This window comes from Bicyclus anynana, chromosome 20 (assembly GCF_947172395.1).
Source record: "Bicyclus anynana chromosome 20, ilBicAnyn1.1, whole genome shotgun sequence".
NCBI lineage: Eukaryota > Metazoa > Arthropoda > Insecta > Lepidoptera > Nymphalidae > Bicyclus > Bicyclus anynana.
The window spans coordinates 14028629-14043321 of NC_069102.1; the positions used below are offsets into that span (position 1 = coordinate 14028629).

The following is a 14693-nucleotide window of genomic DNA, read 5'->3' on the forward strand; positions in this document are numbered from 1 at the left end:
GTATCTAGCTTTGTGAGTGTGCGCTTGTGTTCATGCCGTCATGCCGGTGACCATGAGAGTGTGTCTGATCCTGTTGCTGATCTCTTTGGGCCTTGCCAGCTGTGGCCAGGTAGGTTTTTTTTTTTTAATTTTACAATTTATTTTCGGTGTTTAAAAAAAAAAAATTATAACCGTATAAAATCTATGATAGCCCAGTGGATGTGACCTCTGTCTTCGATTCGGATGGTGTAGGTTCGAATCCGGTCCGGGGCATGCACCTCCAACTTTTTAGTTCAGCATTTTAAGAAATTAAATATCACGTCGTGTCTAAAACGGTGAAGGATAAATATCGTGAGGAATCCTGCATACTCTACTTATGGGAGTCTGCCAATCCGCATTGAGCTAGCGTGGTGGACTACTAGCCTAATCCCTCTTATTCTGTGAGGAGACTCGTGGTCAACAGTGAGCCGAATATGGGTTGTTAATGATGATGATAAAAAGTGAAATACATTACTGCCTCGTTGGTTCAGTGGTAAGCCTATGGTCTCAGACCACGAGGTACAGGGTTCGAGTCCTGGGTAGAGCTTTATTAGTTATTGATTTATATCTTCATTCTAATTTTAGTTTAGGATTTTATAATTTCTAAATTGTCTCAGGTCTGGTCTGGTATGGCCGTGGCTAGTTAGCACGTACGCCAAGCGATTTAGCGTTCCAGTACGATTTCGCGTAAAACGGTATGAGGTACAGGTAAAATAGAATTTGTGCTTCTCCCAAGTAAGCCCGCTTTCATCTTAGATTGCATCATCACTTAACATCAGATGTGTTCGCAGTCAAGGGCTGACTCGTCAAAAGATAAAAAAATGTCACCCCTCAGCCCACCAACACGCATCCTGTAGTTGATCAGTGGTAAAGACTGTGGGAGTGGGTACAACAATAATCCAGAGGGTGGGAATCGAACACACGACCTCTCGGTTTTGAGTCCGGTCCTTAAATAATTTAACTTGTTCGAATGGTGGTGGTTGTTTTAGGCGCTACAACAACCACCAGATCTCAACCAACTTAGAAAGAATAAAATTCTAAACTAAGTTGGGCACCGAATCTAAAACCGAAAACTACAGCCACAGTATACGTACTGTGCTACAACCAATCAAAAACTACAGCCAACCGAAAACTGCAGCCAACCGAAAATTACAGCCAACCGAAAACTAAAGCCAACCGAAAACTACAGCCAACCAAATACGCCAGAGAGATTGTTTTGCTCTTGGCTTTACTTGAAAGACCTCGAAATACTTAAGAGACTCGAATCTTAGAGTTGTACCTTATAGTTAACCACTGCACTGTAATTTTGTAAATATATGAAGAACGCAAAAAGAACGCGTGCCATTCAAAATAAATAACAATGAAATTTAATAACAAACTGACGTCACTTTGTTAGGTGACAAAAGGGACGTTACACACATTTTCACACACATTTTCGGACGATTAATATTGACCGATCATCATCATACATGTTGGCCAAGGTGTTGGCCAATGTTTTGTTTTGGCTATCATATTATAGTGTCTTGAAACAACCACAGCGCCACATGTTTGCCAATTTGAAAAACCGGCACTTTTGGTAGGTATTCGCCATAATTATTATTAGCCACAACGTTGGCCAACATGAAATGCGGGTAATTAATAAATAGTTACCATGGATTAAATGTTCCGAACCGGTAGTAGAGTCAATAAAAACAGTAAACCTACTTGAAATGAAAGGAATTTTGAATTATGAGAGACGAATATCTTAGCATTCCATGGATTCACCGTGCGGGTGCCGGGTCCATCGCGTGGTAGAGAGAAGAACTCCGAGCAGAGTCCTGAACTTGTGACTACATGATGTAGGGTTAAGGAATTCCTTGTTACTTTTTTACGAATCACGTAAAAAAATAACGTCATCGGGATAGGGCCGCCAGTAAGTCCGCCTGGATAAAAATATATTGCTGATGTCGTGCACAAAGATTTTATGGTGAGGGAGGCACTATACCCACTCATTGTACTAAATGTAAGTTTCCTTCTTCATTTCCTCCACCCGTGTTCTCAGGGTAGGCAGTGCACCTATGGAGCACAGCCTGTTGCTATAGACTCCATACAATAAATAATTCTGTGTGCTTGGTAAAAAGTTGGATTCTAATTCACATTCAGTTGTCATAGTCATGTTGGTATGCCAAAAGTCCCTATAGTTCGGAATGCGGTTCAAATCGGGAAGAGCCACAAAAAGTTGTAGGTACCTTTACAATCGTTTAGTTTTTTGTTCAAAAAGAGCCTGAGGGAAGGAGTCGAATTGTCGAGTCATATTCAAAGTTTGTAACATACAATTTTAATTTATGTTTGTAGTCAATTTTATTCAACATATAGTTTTAATTCAAATGTTTCTACTGTCAAGGTAACTTGCCTCGGATGACAAGTAATTCACCCGAGCTAGGATTTAAATACACACGAGAACTAGATTTTCTTCTGCACTGTAAAGTTCAAGACATTAGCTTCAAATTAACTATCTACGTAATAATTATGCGTATCTACATCTTAATAGCCATACATGAAACTATATTTCTAATCTAGTTTCATGTATGGCTGGGATTACTTAAGCGTTTGGTCAAGTTTCTGACTAACATTTATCTCAATGATTCAGGGCAAAATAAGAAATGAATTACGCGGATATTTGTATAGCGTCCCTCTTAGTACATTAACTTCAGTGCATTGTATTATCTTAAGTCCTAATGACCTAAATGATTGAAGCAAACGCTAATCTTGGATAATAAAGTTACGAAGGTAAAGTGAATACATTTTAGACAATAAGTTTAATATTGTTAAAATCTAAAAACAATAATTATTTGCTGACAGCTGTATGGTCACGAATTCATGATTTCTTTTAAACCATTAAAAGGATTTTATGTAGGTTGATAAACAAACAAAGAAAAGTAAAAATGATAGCTAGTAAAATGTGTGGGTGTTATCCCCCACCAATACTAATTTTGATACGGGAGAACGAAAATAGTTTTTCAATGTCCCCCACTGAACATTTATTGTAGAATACACTGAAATAATAAAGTTGTTCTCGACAAAATAAGAAACATTTTACTGATTACCTAAAAGTACAATTAAGTAGAATTATCATTTTGTAATGGTAATAAACATTGTAAAAGAATGATGACTCTAAAAGACCAACTCAGAAAACATTAAAAAATTTAACATTATGACTTTAATTCCTCCATTCCCCATTGGAGCAGTGTGGTGGGTCTGAGCTCCATATCCCCACTCATATAAGGAGAGAGGTCTGTCCCAACAGTGGACAATCTAAAATTCTAGATAATGATGGTGTTAAGAAAGCTGCGCATTAATAGCCCAGTCAATGTTAAACTTTAATATAAAGTGTGTAAGGTCTATTTTTCATTGGTTTAAAGTATATTTCTACTTAAAAGCGTTTCAACTGCAAAAGCGAATGTCATGTTAAAAGCATTATCACATTTTGCACCTCTAAGTAGCGTTCATTAGGAGTTTTCACACTTGTACGCTCTTATTTGCGACTTGTGTCAAAATACTCGTACTATTGACAGTAACCCATAAAGGTTAATTAAGCTAGATGCACATTGCACACACTCACAGCAACTCTGGGTGTTAGAACCATTGATACGTCGATAGAAACAAGAACTGAAACGCATTTAGCCGATGTTTTATTATCTTCTTTCATTTTTTTTTTCAAAAATAGTATTTTTTTAATATAATTTAATGCATTTAGTATGTACTCTTATCACTATAAAGTAAGTCAAGTACCTACTTCTACAAAGTTAGTAGAGCTTCAAACAAATTAATTTCCGATCAATGTTTAGATAGACCTGGTGAGCCCACATGGCTCTTCAAAGGAAGTCGTTAAACTTATTTTAGAAAGCTTACCAAACTATTAAATCAAGTATCGACCTATATTTTTCATCTTGTAGACAAGTACACAACAAGTAGTACACATCAAAGCGTTGCACCTTCGCAAAAGTTTGCGACTTGCAATACGCAGCGAATTCCAGCGTTGTCATGCGACTGAACATAGCTTGTACTATTGTGTGTGATTTTATTTGGCAGTTTGTTCGAAAACAGTGTGCAAATGCTATTTGCCTTTAAACTGATACACATCGATTTTTTTTTCTTGTGTATTACGACTTACGAAGCGCTTGTCAAGTTGCCTTGAAAGGTCGCTTTTATGCAATAATGCCGCCTATTGTGCTCATGTAACTGTTTTAATTTTATTGATTACTTTGTATTCTTTATCAAATTGGTGTACTTTCTTTAAATTTTATCATAAAGTACCTAGGCCCTAAATATTTGGCTTTATATAGTTATAATATTTATAATAATTAGGTATTTTATTTCAATTTCAGATACCACTCAAATCAACGATGACATACCTAACAAAGGAAAACCACAAAAACAATAACATAACAATAAAGGTAATGGTACATTTCGACAAAACCCTGACGAGAAAGTTAGTGAAGGAACACAAAATCAAAACGAGAAAGAAACTAAAGTTGGTAACGCATGGAATTCTGGACGAAGCCAAGAATTACTTCAAACATTCAAGTTTGAACCAGAATGTTAATTTCAAGTTGTTAGATACAAGATTCTTGAAAGACAGCAAAAATTTACTTAGTAATAAAGATGCGAGGGTATATCTGAAGAACTACTGCGATTGGCAGACGAAGAAAAAGGTTGCAGCAAACACTCTATACTATTCGGTTTTGTTTACCGGAATGGATTTGTTTCATATGAAAAATGGGAAGCTTGTAAAAACTAGTACAGGTGAGGAAGATAGTAAAAACAGTTTATAGATATTTAGCAGAACTATATAATAAAGTCTTTATTAACATTTAAGGCATAAGAATCTTAGACCGATCCTGTCACAAAATCTAAGCGGACTTCTACTAAATATAAACTATTTCCCTGCCAGATTTACCTTTGTACGTCAAATGATTTTCTATATTTCGAACCAACTTAAAAAATGTACACAAATTCCGTTGTCAATTAGTTAGATAAAGTTGTCAGTAAGATAACTCGGAGTTTATTAGAGCTAGAAAGCTGAAATTTAGCCTGGGCATGTATGTTACTCGTATTAGAAGGAAACCTAAATTATTAATATATTTTAGGTTTCCTTCGCTACATCAACAGTGAGGATGATTTTTTTTTATCGTCTATCTCTTGGTGTGGGGTATCGTTAACGGCATTTTTGTTTAATTCACAAAGTGTTTAAAGTGCTAATTTAATCTACGGAATCCTATACTACGCGCGACACACACTAGGCCAGTTTTTATTATATTCTAATCATAATCTTTTTAATTATTAATAGTCTATTTTTTATACGATTTCTTTTAATTCTAATGACCGTGAAGCTAAGTTTAATTATTTTTTATGCGATATAATCTTATCTTACTAGGTGGTAATGTCACGATTATTATTTATCTTGTCGCCTACATTTTGTATTCTATCATAAGTACCAAAAAAAAGTATATTTTTAATCATAATAATCCTTTTAATGTTTCAGGACGTAGCTACACCAAAGGCGCTTGTCACGTAAAAAAAAGTTGTGCTCTAATAGAATGGAATCCGAAGCTCGTTGGATTTTTGGTTGCTCACGAAATTGGTCACAGGTAACTTTTTTATATCAAAATCGACGATGTAAGCAGACGGCATATCTACGTTGAGTGCAAATGCAAAATTGGAAATCATATAACAGACCAACACTGTGCAAGGAACACATTCTCAGAATAAGAGAGGGTTGAATCCGATAATATAAAAAAATTGCAACATCCCTAGTCTTTACGGTCTTTTGCGGTTTACAAACAGCAAAAGCATTTTCATAATGCCGCTTGCCGTCTAACCCGTACCTTAGACCTATGTGTTTTTCGATCGTTTCTTGATTGGCAGACTTCACACACACGTAGAGAATTAAGAAAATTCTCAGGTATGCTAGTCTCCTCACGATGTTTTTCCTTTACCGTTTGAGACACGTGATATTTCTTAAGATGTATATGACTGAAAAGTTGGAGGTGCATCCATTGGCGAAATATAATACCAATAGACATGATTATTTTGTACGCAATGAAATTATCTAGAGTCTATTGTGCTATATTTTTAAATATGGTGACATGCCTGTGATCTGATGTCTCTCAATTTTTTTCGGGTCTCCATAAGCTCATCTGAAACTCTTTAAACTCATAGGATACAATTATCACCTATATAATATATATGTATAGAAAACTGGGGTCTTCAAAATATATTTGTTACAGCCTCGGCATGAGACACGATGGTCCTCCTCATAACCGGTGCAGAGACCAGAACCACATCATGGCGACCAGATATGAGCCACGGCGCCATCCGAAGACATGGACTTCGTGCAGTTTGAACACGCTCAAACAGTTTCTAAACAAGTAAGTGTTTAAAAAAGTTGAATATTTTCTTATAATTTTGGTTACGTAGTTTTATTTGCTTTATAGAGACAAAACCCAAAAGAACAGATGCATTTAGTGGTTTTGTTAGGGAATCGACATTTCAGATAACTTTCAATAGTTAGAGGTTGTAGGAATATAAATCGACAATAAAATACAAATTCGACAAAGTGCTCAACTATAGGCGATATTTGATCTTTAACGTCCTTACTTATTATTTACATATGATTTACTATACCCCATTAGATTATTATTTACGTGTATTTTATTACACCTCAGTAAATTTACTTTACTTTATTTCCGAATATGTTTAACTCTTTTTTCCTTTTTTGCAGCGATCATCTCTCATGGTGTGTTAAGAACGACAATGAACAAGGAGTTACTTTTAAATACTTACAGTGAACTCAGCCACCTAACCTTCTGTGATAAACTGCCTACCTACATAACAATTATCTATGGATCAAAAATTAGGTTAAAATATAGCTAATTAACCTTTAACCTTATTGTGAACACTTAGCTAAAATTATAGAATATATACAGACTAAGTCTAGATTAAGCATTACCAGTTGACCGCGCTTCAAATGCGGGTAGTGGTTAGATAGGGATGAGAGATGCACTTAAGATAAACGTATAATTTAATGTGTGAAATAAAGGACTGACCGTCGACATACTCCTAATCCAATCGTACTATGCAATGCTATGCAATGTGTGTGGTGTAAAGACGGTGCATTTTTCATTATTTAAGGCATAAATAGTATGACTATTTATGCTTCAATTAGTACTATTCTTTGAATATATGTCAACTCACTTGCTTTATTTCATAAATAAGTGCAGTGGCCTTACCACAAGCTGTATAAAAACAAACCTGCGATAAGCTTAGTTTGCCCTCAGGATACGAAATATCGAAACATTATGGAATCGTTATGAATTTAAGAGCTTGTAGTAGGGCTGGTGCTAGGCGGCTTTAATGAGCTATGACTATTTCTCTACACTTTAGGGTTTTATGTTCTCTAGTCATATTATTTACTTTGTTAATGCTACAATTAATTAATGTCTATTTCAGTGCAAAGGTACCTAATTAAATACATATGTTATTTATAATGGGAATCACTAAAATATTCTGTCATGTACGAGGCGATTCAATACTGTATACTGTATAAATGTACCTAAAGTGTACATAGCATTTTTACCAAAATAATCCCATAATAATAATTTAACTATGTATTTTAGTAATATTTTGTATGTTAGTAATGTTGTTTAAGTATACGTGATTATTGTAATGCATTTTTTAATAACTGAAGCTGTTTTTCTTTATAATTATTAGTTTTTAATTTGATAATAAAGATAATAAACAAAACTTTTAGTATTGTTTAATAAAAGTATTTATTACCTCATATCTTCCAAACCGTTGAACGGATTTACGTAATTAAGATATCGTTAGATTTGTCTTAATAACCCAAGTGTTCTTAGATAGGATACACATACAGACAGATAGATGAAATTAAAAAAAAACAACACGACGACGCTATAGACTCGAGGTTAAAATATTTTTTTTTCGAATATTGCGATATGGGTATCAAATTCAAGGGCTCATCAAGAGGATTTCAAAATGGTATATCTTGGCCATATTAAAAAAAAAGTACAATTAGAAAAACGTTAGATATTTATTAATCGCTGTACAAAATTTAGTTGCGAGCAGGTTAGGCAGGGTTTTCTAATTTTTTTAATTATTGACTTGTTACTGAGAGTCAAGTTAGTGACTCATTGCTCTACGATTTCACGATACTTTTAGTTTTTTATACACTTTATAAAAAGAGTCAACTGTTGCAACAAGATATTTATTAATTTGAATAAAACCTTCATAGTTCGAAATCTAAAAATTACTTGTTACCAATATTCACTTACCGAGATTTTTGCTATGAATGTTTATATAGGCGCTTGTAATATATACCTGCATAAAGCATGTCTAAAGGTAGTAGACAAATCATTTCTCCCATCCGAAAATTTATTCATTTTTTTTACTATTTTTACACTTATTTGTCGCAGATCAGCAGTATACTTCCAGATTGGTCCCATTTAATTTTCATGAAAATCGGTTCAAAAATACCTTCAACTATCATTATGCTGACAGCGAAGCAATTACACTTTTAATTGCACATGTCTGGTGGTAGGTATCGGCATGAAGTGGCAATGGCCGGGCATATAATTCGAAGAGCCAATGGACGTTGGAGTCCCAAGGTGCTGGAATGGCGACCCCGCAGTATAAAACGCAGTGTTGATCGACCCCCAACTAGCGAGTCGCAGGGATTTGCTGGATGCAGGCTTCTCAGGATCGCGATGTTTGGAAGTCGCTACAAAAGGCCTATGTCCTTCGGTTGATATGATGACGATGATGAGGCATCGGCCGTGGCTAGTTACCACCCTACCGGCAAAGAACAAAGACGATTTAACGTTCCGGTACGGTGCCGTGTAGAGGTATGGGTAGAATAAACTTGCATCTCTTTCAAGTAAGTCCGCTTCCATCTTAATTGCATATAGGGTAGGGGTAGGGATAGGGTAGGTAAGCTTGATCGGGTCCGTTAGTTGATTATTAAATATTTACCGGCAAGCATAGGCATGAATCTAATCCATGGCCAAGACCATACTAAAGTACATCGTGGTATCTCTGATCTAATCCAAAGTAAAATTTCTTCCTTCCTCCGGAAAAGAGTAATTGAGATTTTTATTAATATTTAAAAAATCGTATTCAGTTTGCTTAAATCGGTTGAACCAAGAATCGAACCTGACACTTATCGTGCGAAGATTTTGTACAAAACCAGAGCAATGTAGGTAAGTGTATTTATACAAAACACTTTCCCTGTCTGTCCGTAAACATCGCCAACAAAAATTAGACTTATTCATGTCACGCGCATCCGTCTGTATGAATATACTTATACATTCAGTTAAAGATCAGATCAGATCTTACTTGTTTGTTTGTTCGCTTCAACAGCAATTTAGTGATCATTATCAGCCTATTTTAACGACAGGGTCAGACCTCCCTCATTATAAGAGATGGGATATGAGCTTAGACATATCACACTACAATGCAAGGTGATATTGTCTGACTTTTCATCATTATCAGATATCAATGATAGTGAGTGGGACACATCGGTCCCGTAACGTCCTGTTTGATGCACGAGGCTCCGGACGAAGTCGCGGGCGTTAAAAAGTAAACTAACTATGTCATAGATTTATAACACATAGACAGTGTGTAGTCGCAGGATTCGTAAGCCGTTTTATGTGAATAAATAAATCGTTTATACATACAATACAGTTTTACAATTTTCTTAAGTTAAAGAACTTGTCCTAGCTAGATTTTACGGATCTGTGATAAGCATAACTAGCCCTTTCCCCCGGAATAAATACCATGATATCAAAAAAAAAGTGCGAGTAAATGTATGTATATGCCCCGAAATGGGAGCCCTTGACGCATCGCTACGCTACGATAAGTACGTTTGTGTGCATCGGCGAGGGTAATTAGCGTAGCTCTTAAGCGAACATAGTCACAAAAGTGGCTTACGTTTGGAGTGAAAAATATTTAGGCGTTGCGGGTCTGTAGTTTATTTGTCTAAGAACTATGTATATTTTAAATGCATATAACGAAATATTGTCATGTTACAAAAATAAATTCAACATGAATAATGAGCAATGTCGCGTACAAGAGCCAGTGTATATTAAAACGCCATATTAGTATTCGGGCGATATACAAAACTGAAAGTTTGTCTGTCCATTACGCGAAAGTTACAGTTAATGCGAGTAAAAGTGATGTTTGCTGGAATTTATTGCTTACATTACAATTGAGGAAAGCTGATTTGACATTTCATCTTTATATTGAAAACAAGAGTGGTAATCTTACTACACACTAGACTATACTAGTATTCATCATCGTCACCTAGATAAATTTTCCTAAAATTCTTTATGAGTATGACTCTTTTTCTCTCTCTGCATTAGTTCCTTCATTGCTGAAGATCGTGGTACCGGTATGATCCCAATGTCTAACAGGTCCACGTTTTCCATCGGCTGTTATCGGTGGCTATCATCTCTCATCTCTAGCGTGTATTCTTATTCTTTGTTAGCCTGGTTCTTTGTCAGTTCTGGAGTCTGGGCCCAGCAATGTATGAAAAATCCTTTTGGGTTATTTCTAATCAATAGCTCATTAAGAGCCGGACTCTCCACCGAGATGACATGGGTTTGACACACCCCTTCACCCCACCCTCTGGACTAGGTCATACCCACTCCACTGGAATATGTCGTAGCTACTTCTCTGGGATATGTCGTAGCCACTTCTCTGGGATATGTCGTAGCCACTCCTCTATAATATATCGTAGACACTCCTCTGGAATAAGTCGTAGCCACTCCTCTGGAATATGTTTTAGACTATGTCGTAGCCACTCTTCTGGACCATATCGTACCCACGCTGCCATACAGTCTTCAAGACTGATTGAACCGGAATGAGTATTAAATGGATTATCAAGCAGTTTTGATTACGTACAAATAAGGTAGTTAAGGAATTCTATACCACTTTGCGAATTCCTAATAGATACAACCAGAAATGGAACCCTGGTTTTTGAGTAACACACATAACTATGCCCAGAGGTAGTTAACTTTATTGTTTCTGTAAATTTCATTGAAATGAAGTTTTACAAAGGTTATGGTTGTCTGGTTAGGTTAACACGTCCCAGTGACCCAGACGAGAACAAAGGAAGCAGGGTCGCCACCATTGTATGTGTTAATGTTGTTCCTCGTCAAAGACAAAAGAAACGGTGCCGTGTTCACGCTCCGGAGAAAGTACCACGCATCACCACTTACGCGCTGTGTGTAACATACAACATTACTTACCTTTTACCGACTTTTTGGTAAAGGAGACCTACTATTTCTGGGACCACCAGGGACTGGTGACAGAAGTGCTGGTTCATTTTAACGCAAAGGTTGTCCAGCGCGGAAAAAGCTTAATTTGTTTTTCAATAAAAAATGTTAGACAGTCACCAAATATAATTATTAGCATTCACAGTTGATAATATTTTTTCAAATGTGTGTGTTTTTGTTGAAATCGTTTATTTTATAAAAGTCATGTGCCCATATCTTGATTAGGCAACTATCAGTCTTAAACTGTTACTATCACACAACATAAAGCACATATGCTACGTTTCTTATGTGTGGTTCCCGTTCTCGTAGGAATACGGGAATAAAATATAGCTAATAGCACTTGGGGATAGTGTAGCTTCCCAACAGTGAAAGAACTTTTCAAACAATAAAATTTTTCCTCTTTATAGTATAAGAAGAAGTAGTTAAGGGAATAATTCCTGTATGGGAATGACATTCACTATCGTCAGGTCACGTGATCAAGCTGCTTGTATTAACTCGTAGACCTATATACCTACTAGAAAACAAATTAATTTTAATTTGAATATCTAACGGTTGTTACAATATGACTAGTAAGAAATATAAAGTAAATAAATTACAGTAAAAACAAGATTTTCATGCAAAGTAATTACTTGACATTTCTCTTATCTGATTCCACTTGACAGTCAGTGGTTATTATTAGACTCTCCAAATCATTAATGTCATCATTCCTCAGTCAAAATTGCAGCAGCAATGTCACATTCCTTTATCTTTTGAGATTCATTACAATAATAATAATTCTTTTTGGACTCGGCGGCCAATCTCATGGTGAAATTAACCATGTACGCAGGAGATATTATAGTGCACTAGTGTATGCGCAAGCACATGTGCACTCACTATTCCCTCATTCTTATACTGGTGACGGCAGACCGATACGACCGGTGAAATATTAGGTGTAGGGCTGAGGGCTTAACGTGCTCTTCGAAGCACATCCGAAATTCGTTACAATACAGAGCTAACAGATTTGAGAGATTTAAAAATTTTAATAAAAAAAATTCGACCGACTTCCAATTCAAAAATTAACCTAAACTAAAAATTAAGAAATAACTTCTTATCTATGTCCTACCTTCTGATCAATTTGAAGGCGGTGCCCAGCCAGTGATGTTTTAATTCAAGCCGTTTAAATTACAAAATTTCTGTGGTTCTTTCAGAAACGGCTTTAATTAAAACATAACACTGGATTGGCACCGCATTCAAACGGATCAGAAGGTAGGACATCGGTAAGAAGTTATTTCTTGATTTTTAATTTAGGTTAATTTTTGAATTGGAAGTCGGTTGAATTTTTTTTATTAAAATTTTTATTTTTTCATTTTTAGTGTTAGCATACCTATTAAGTGTGAACAAAAATTAATTAGCAAAAACGTTATTTTCTTATAATAAGTACCTAAATCAATTTTAAAAATACTACCATAACTCATACAAAATTCCACTCCCCCTTTATCCACACGTAATATGAATATCCAGAAAAACGTGAAAGGTATCATAACTAATGAGAAGTGGTCTTAACTGTTCTCCTCTTCATCATCAGACCCCCTATGTAGACACAATCCTTATGGGTGGAAAGTTCTCATCAATATAAAATTAACAAAGTCCAAACACAAGGTAGCTACTGTAAAACGTCGAGGAGTTCCCATAATTCTCCTTCACCTTCATCACCAGACCCTTAATACAGTCACAACCCATCTAGGTGGAAAGTTCTCAGCAATACAAATTTATGAAGTCCAAACACAAGGTATCTATTATGAACCGTCGAGGAGTTCCCTTAACTGTCGTTCGTTTTCATCACCAGCCCCTAATACAGTCACAACCCATCTAGGTGGAAAGTTCTCAGCAATACAAATTTATGAAGTCCAAACACAAGCTATCTACTATGAACCGTCGAGGAGTTCCCTTAACTGTCGTTCGTTTTCATCACCAGACCCTTAATACAGTCACAACCCATCTAGGTGGAAAGTTCTCATCAATACAAATTAATCAAGCCCAAACAAAAGGTAACTGCTGTAAAGCGTTGACGAGTTCCATCGTCTGTGTTTCGGCTCCATCATCAGACCAACTCCAGACCTTCATATAATTGTAGTAATTTACACTACCTTATGGAAACACTAACAAACGCACTAGCCGTCTCTACGATTTTTGAAAGTTCCCCTCGATTTCTCCAGGATGCCATCATCAAATACTGACATGAAAAAAATTGGACCACCCTGGAATCAAACCCTACAACAGGAAAAAAGAATTTTCAAAATCGGTCCATAAATGACGGAATTATCGCTGGACATACATAAAAAAAAAACATACATACAGCCGAACGTAGAACCTCCTCCTTTTTGGAAGTCGGTTAAAAACCTTCATAACTGTTGTTAATATGTATCATAGTATGTAACTATAAAAATATATACCTAGTCTTCATTCATTGAAGGATAGCCAAAAACAAAAAACAAAACACTGTTGTATAATGGTTAAAAAACTCATTAGTTAATTTAGTTTATTTGGGCGGGCAAAATGCTACGTGCTCGTGACTCTAAGGGGCCCTAGGGCCCACCAGGATGTGGGCACGGAATTTAACTAAATAAAGACTACAGCTTATCGTTTATTATAGAGCCCAAGGAATTCATCACGGGCCTCTGATAGTATAATTATGTCACTGAGTCCACCATACATTTATGTGGTGGAGTGGAAAGATACTAGTTCCAATCCTCGTTAACGCAGAAGTGTCCGGATTTGTCCGTCCTGTTAACACCCTGACAACGTTTACGCAAAAAATGATGAGGAACGGTTGATGATGCATGGAAGACAAACAGACAAAAGCACATTCGCATTTATAATATAAGTCACAATTAAGAGAAAGGTCCCATTAACAATGAGTCAGTACACCACAATATGTGACATATCGAATAGATCTCTGCTATACAATAGAACAGAGAGTTCCATAGATACGAATCTTTGAACGAATTATTTTATAACGATATTTTTTTCACAATATTGTTTATTTTTTTACATGCCTATAAATTTAATTATTTTCATTCAATGGAGCTGTTTTAAATTATTTTCATCCTTCTTATATTTGTTAAAAAGTCGAGGTAACAAAACAATACGACTAATGAAGAAAAAAGTGCAAATTACGAGTGTACTAAAGGTGGTTAATAAAAATTACAAGTCATGATAATATTTTACCTAGTATCAGTTAAAATGAAAATAATAGTGTTTTTTCTCCTAGAACAAATCAAAATCTCGGAAAAATCTTGGAAATTCCATCAAAACGTAGTTTTATGCTAAAAGCTCCCTACAGTTTTTATTGATAACTTTCTT

At 35.7% G+C, this 14693-nt stretch overlaps 1 protein-coding gene across 1 annotated transcript; it reads left to right on the top strand.

Annotated features, from left to right (window-relative positions):
- Positions 1 to 7815, top strand: LOC112044850 (snake venom metalloproteinase atroxase). The gene is made up of 5 exons (XM_024080832.2): positions 1 to 109; positions 4386 to 4803; positions 5543 to 5648; positions 6288 to 6428; positions 6782 to 7815. Exons 1-5 carry the CDS (start codon positions 41 to 43, stop codon positions 6846 to 6848), a joined length of 801 nt encoding a protein of 266 aa, XP_023936600.1. The 5' UTR covers positions 1 to 40; the 3' UTR covers positions 6849 to 7815.
- Positions 7816 to 14693: the final 6878 nt, after the last annotated feature.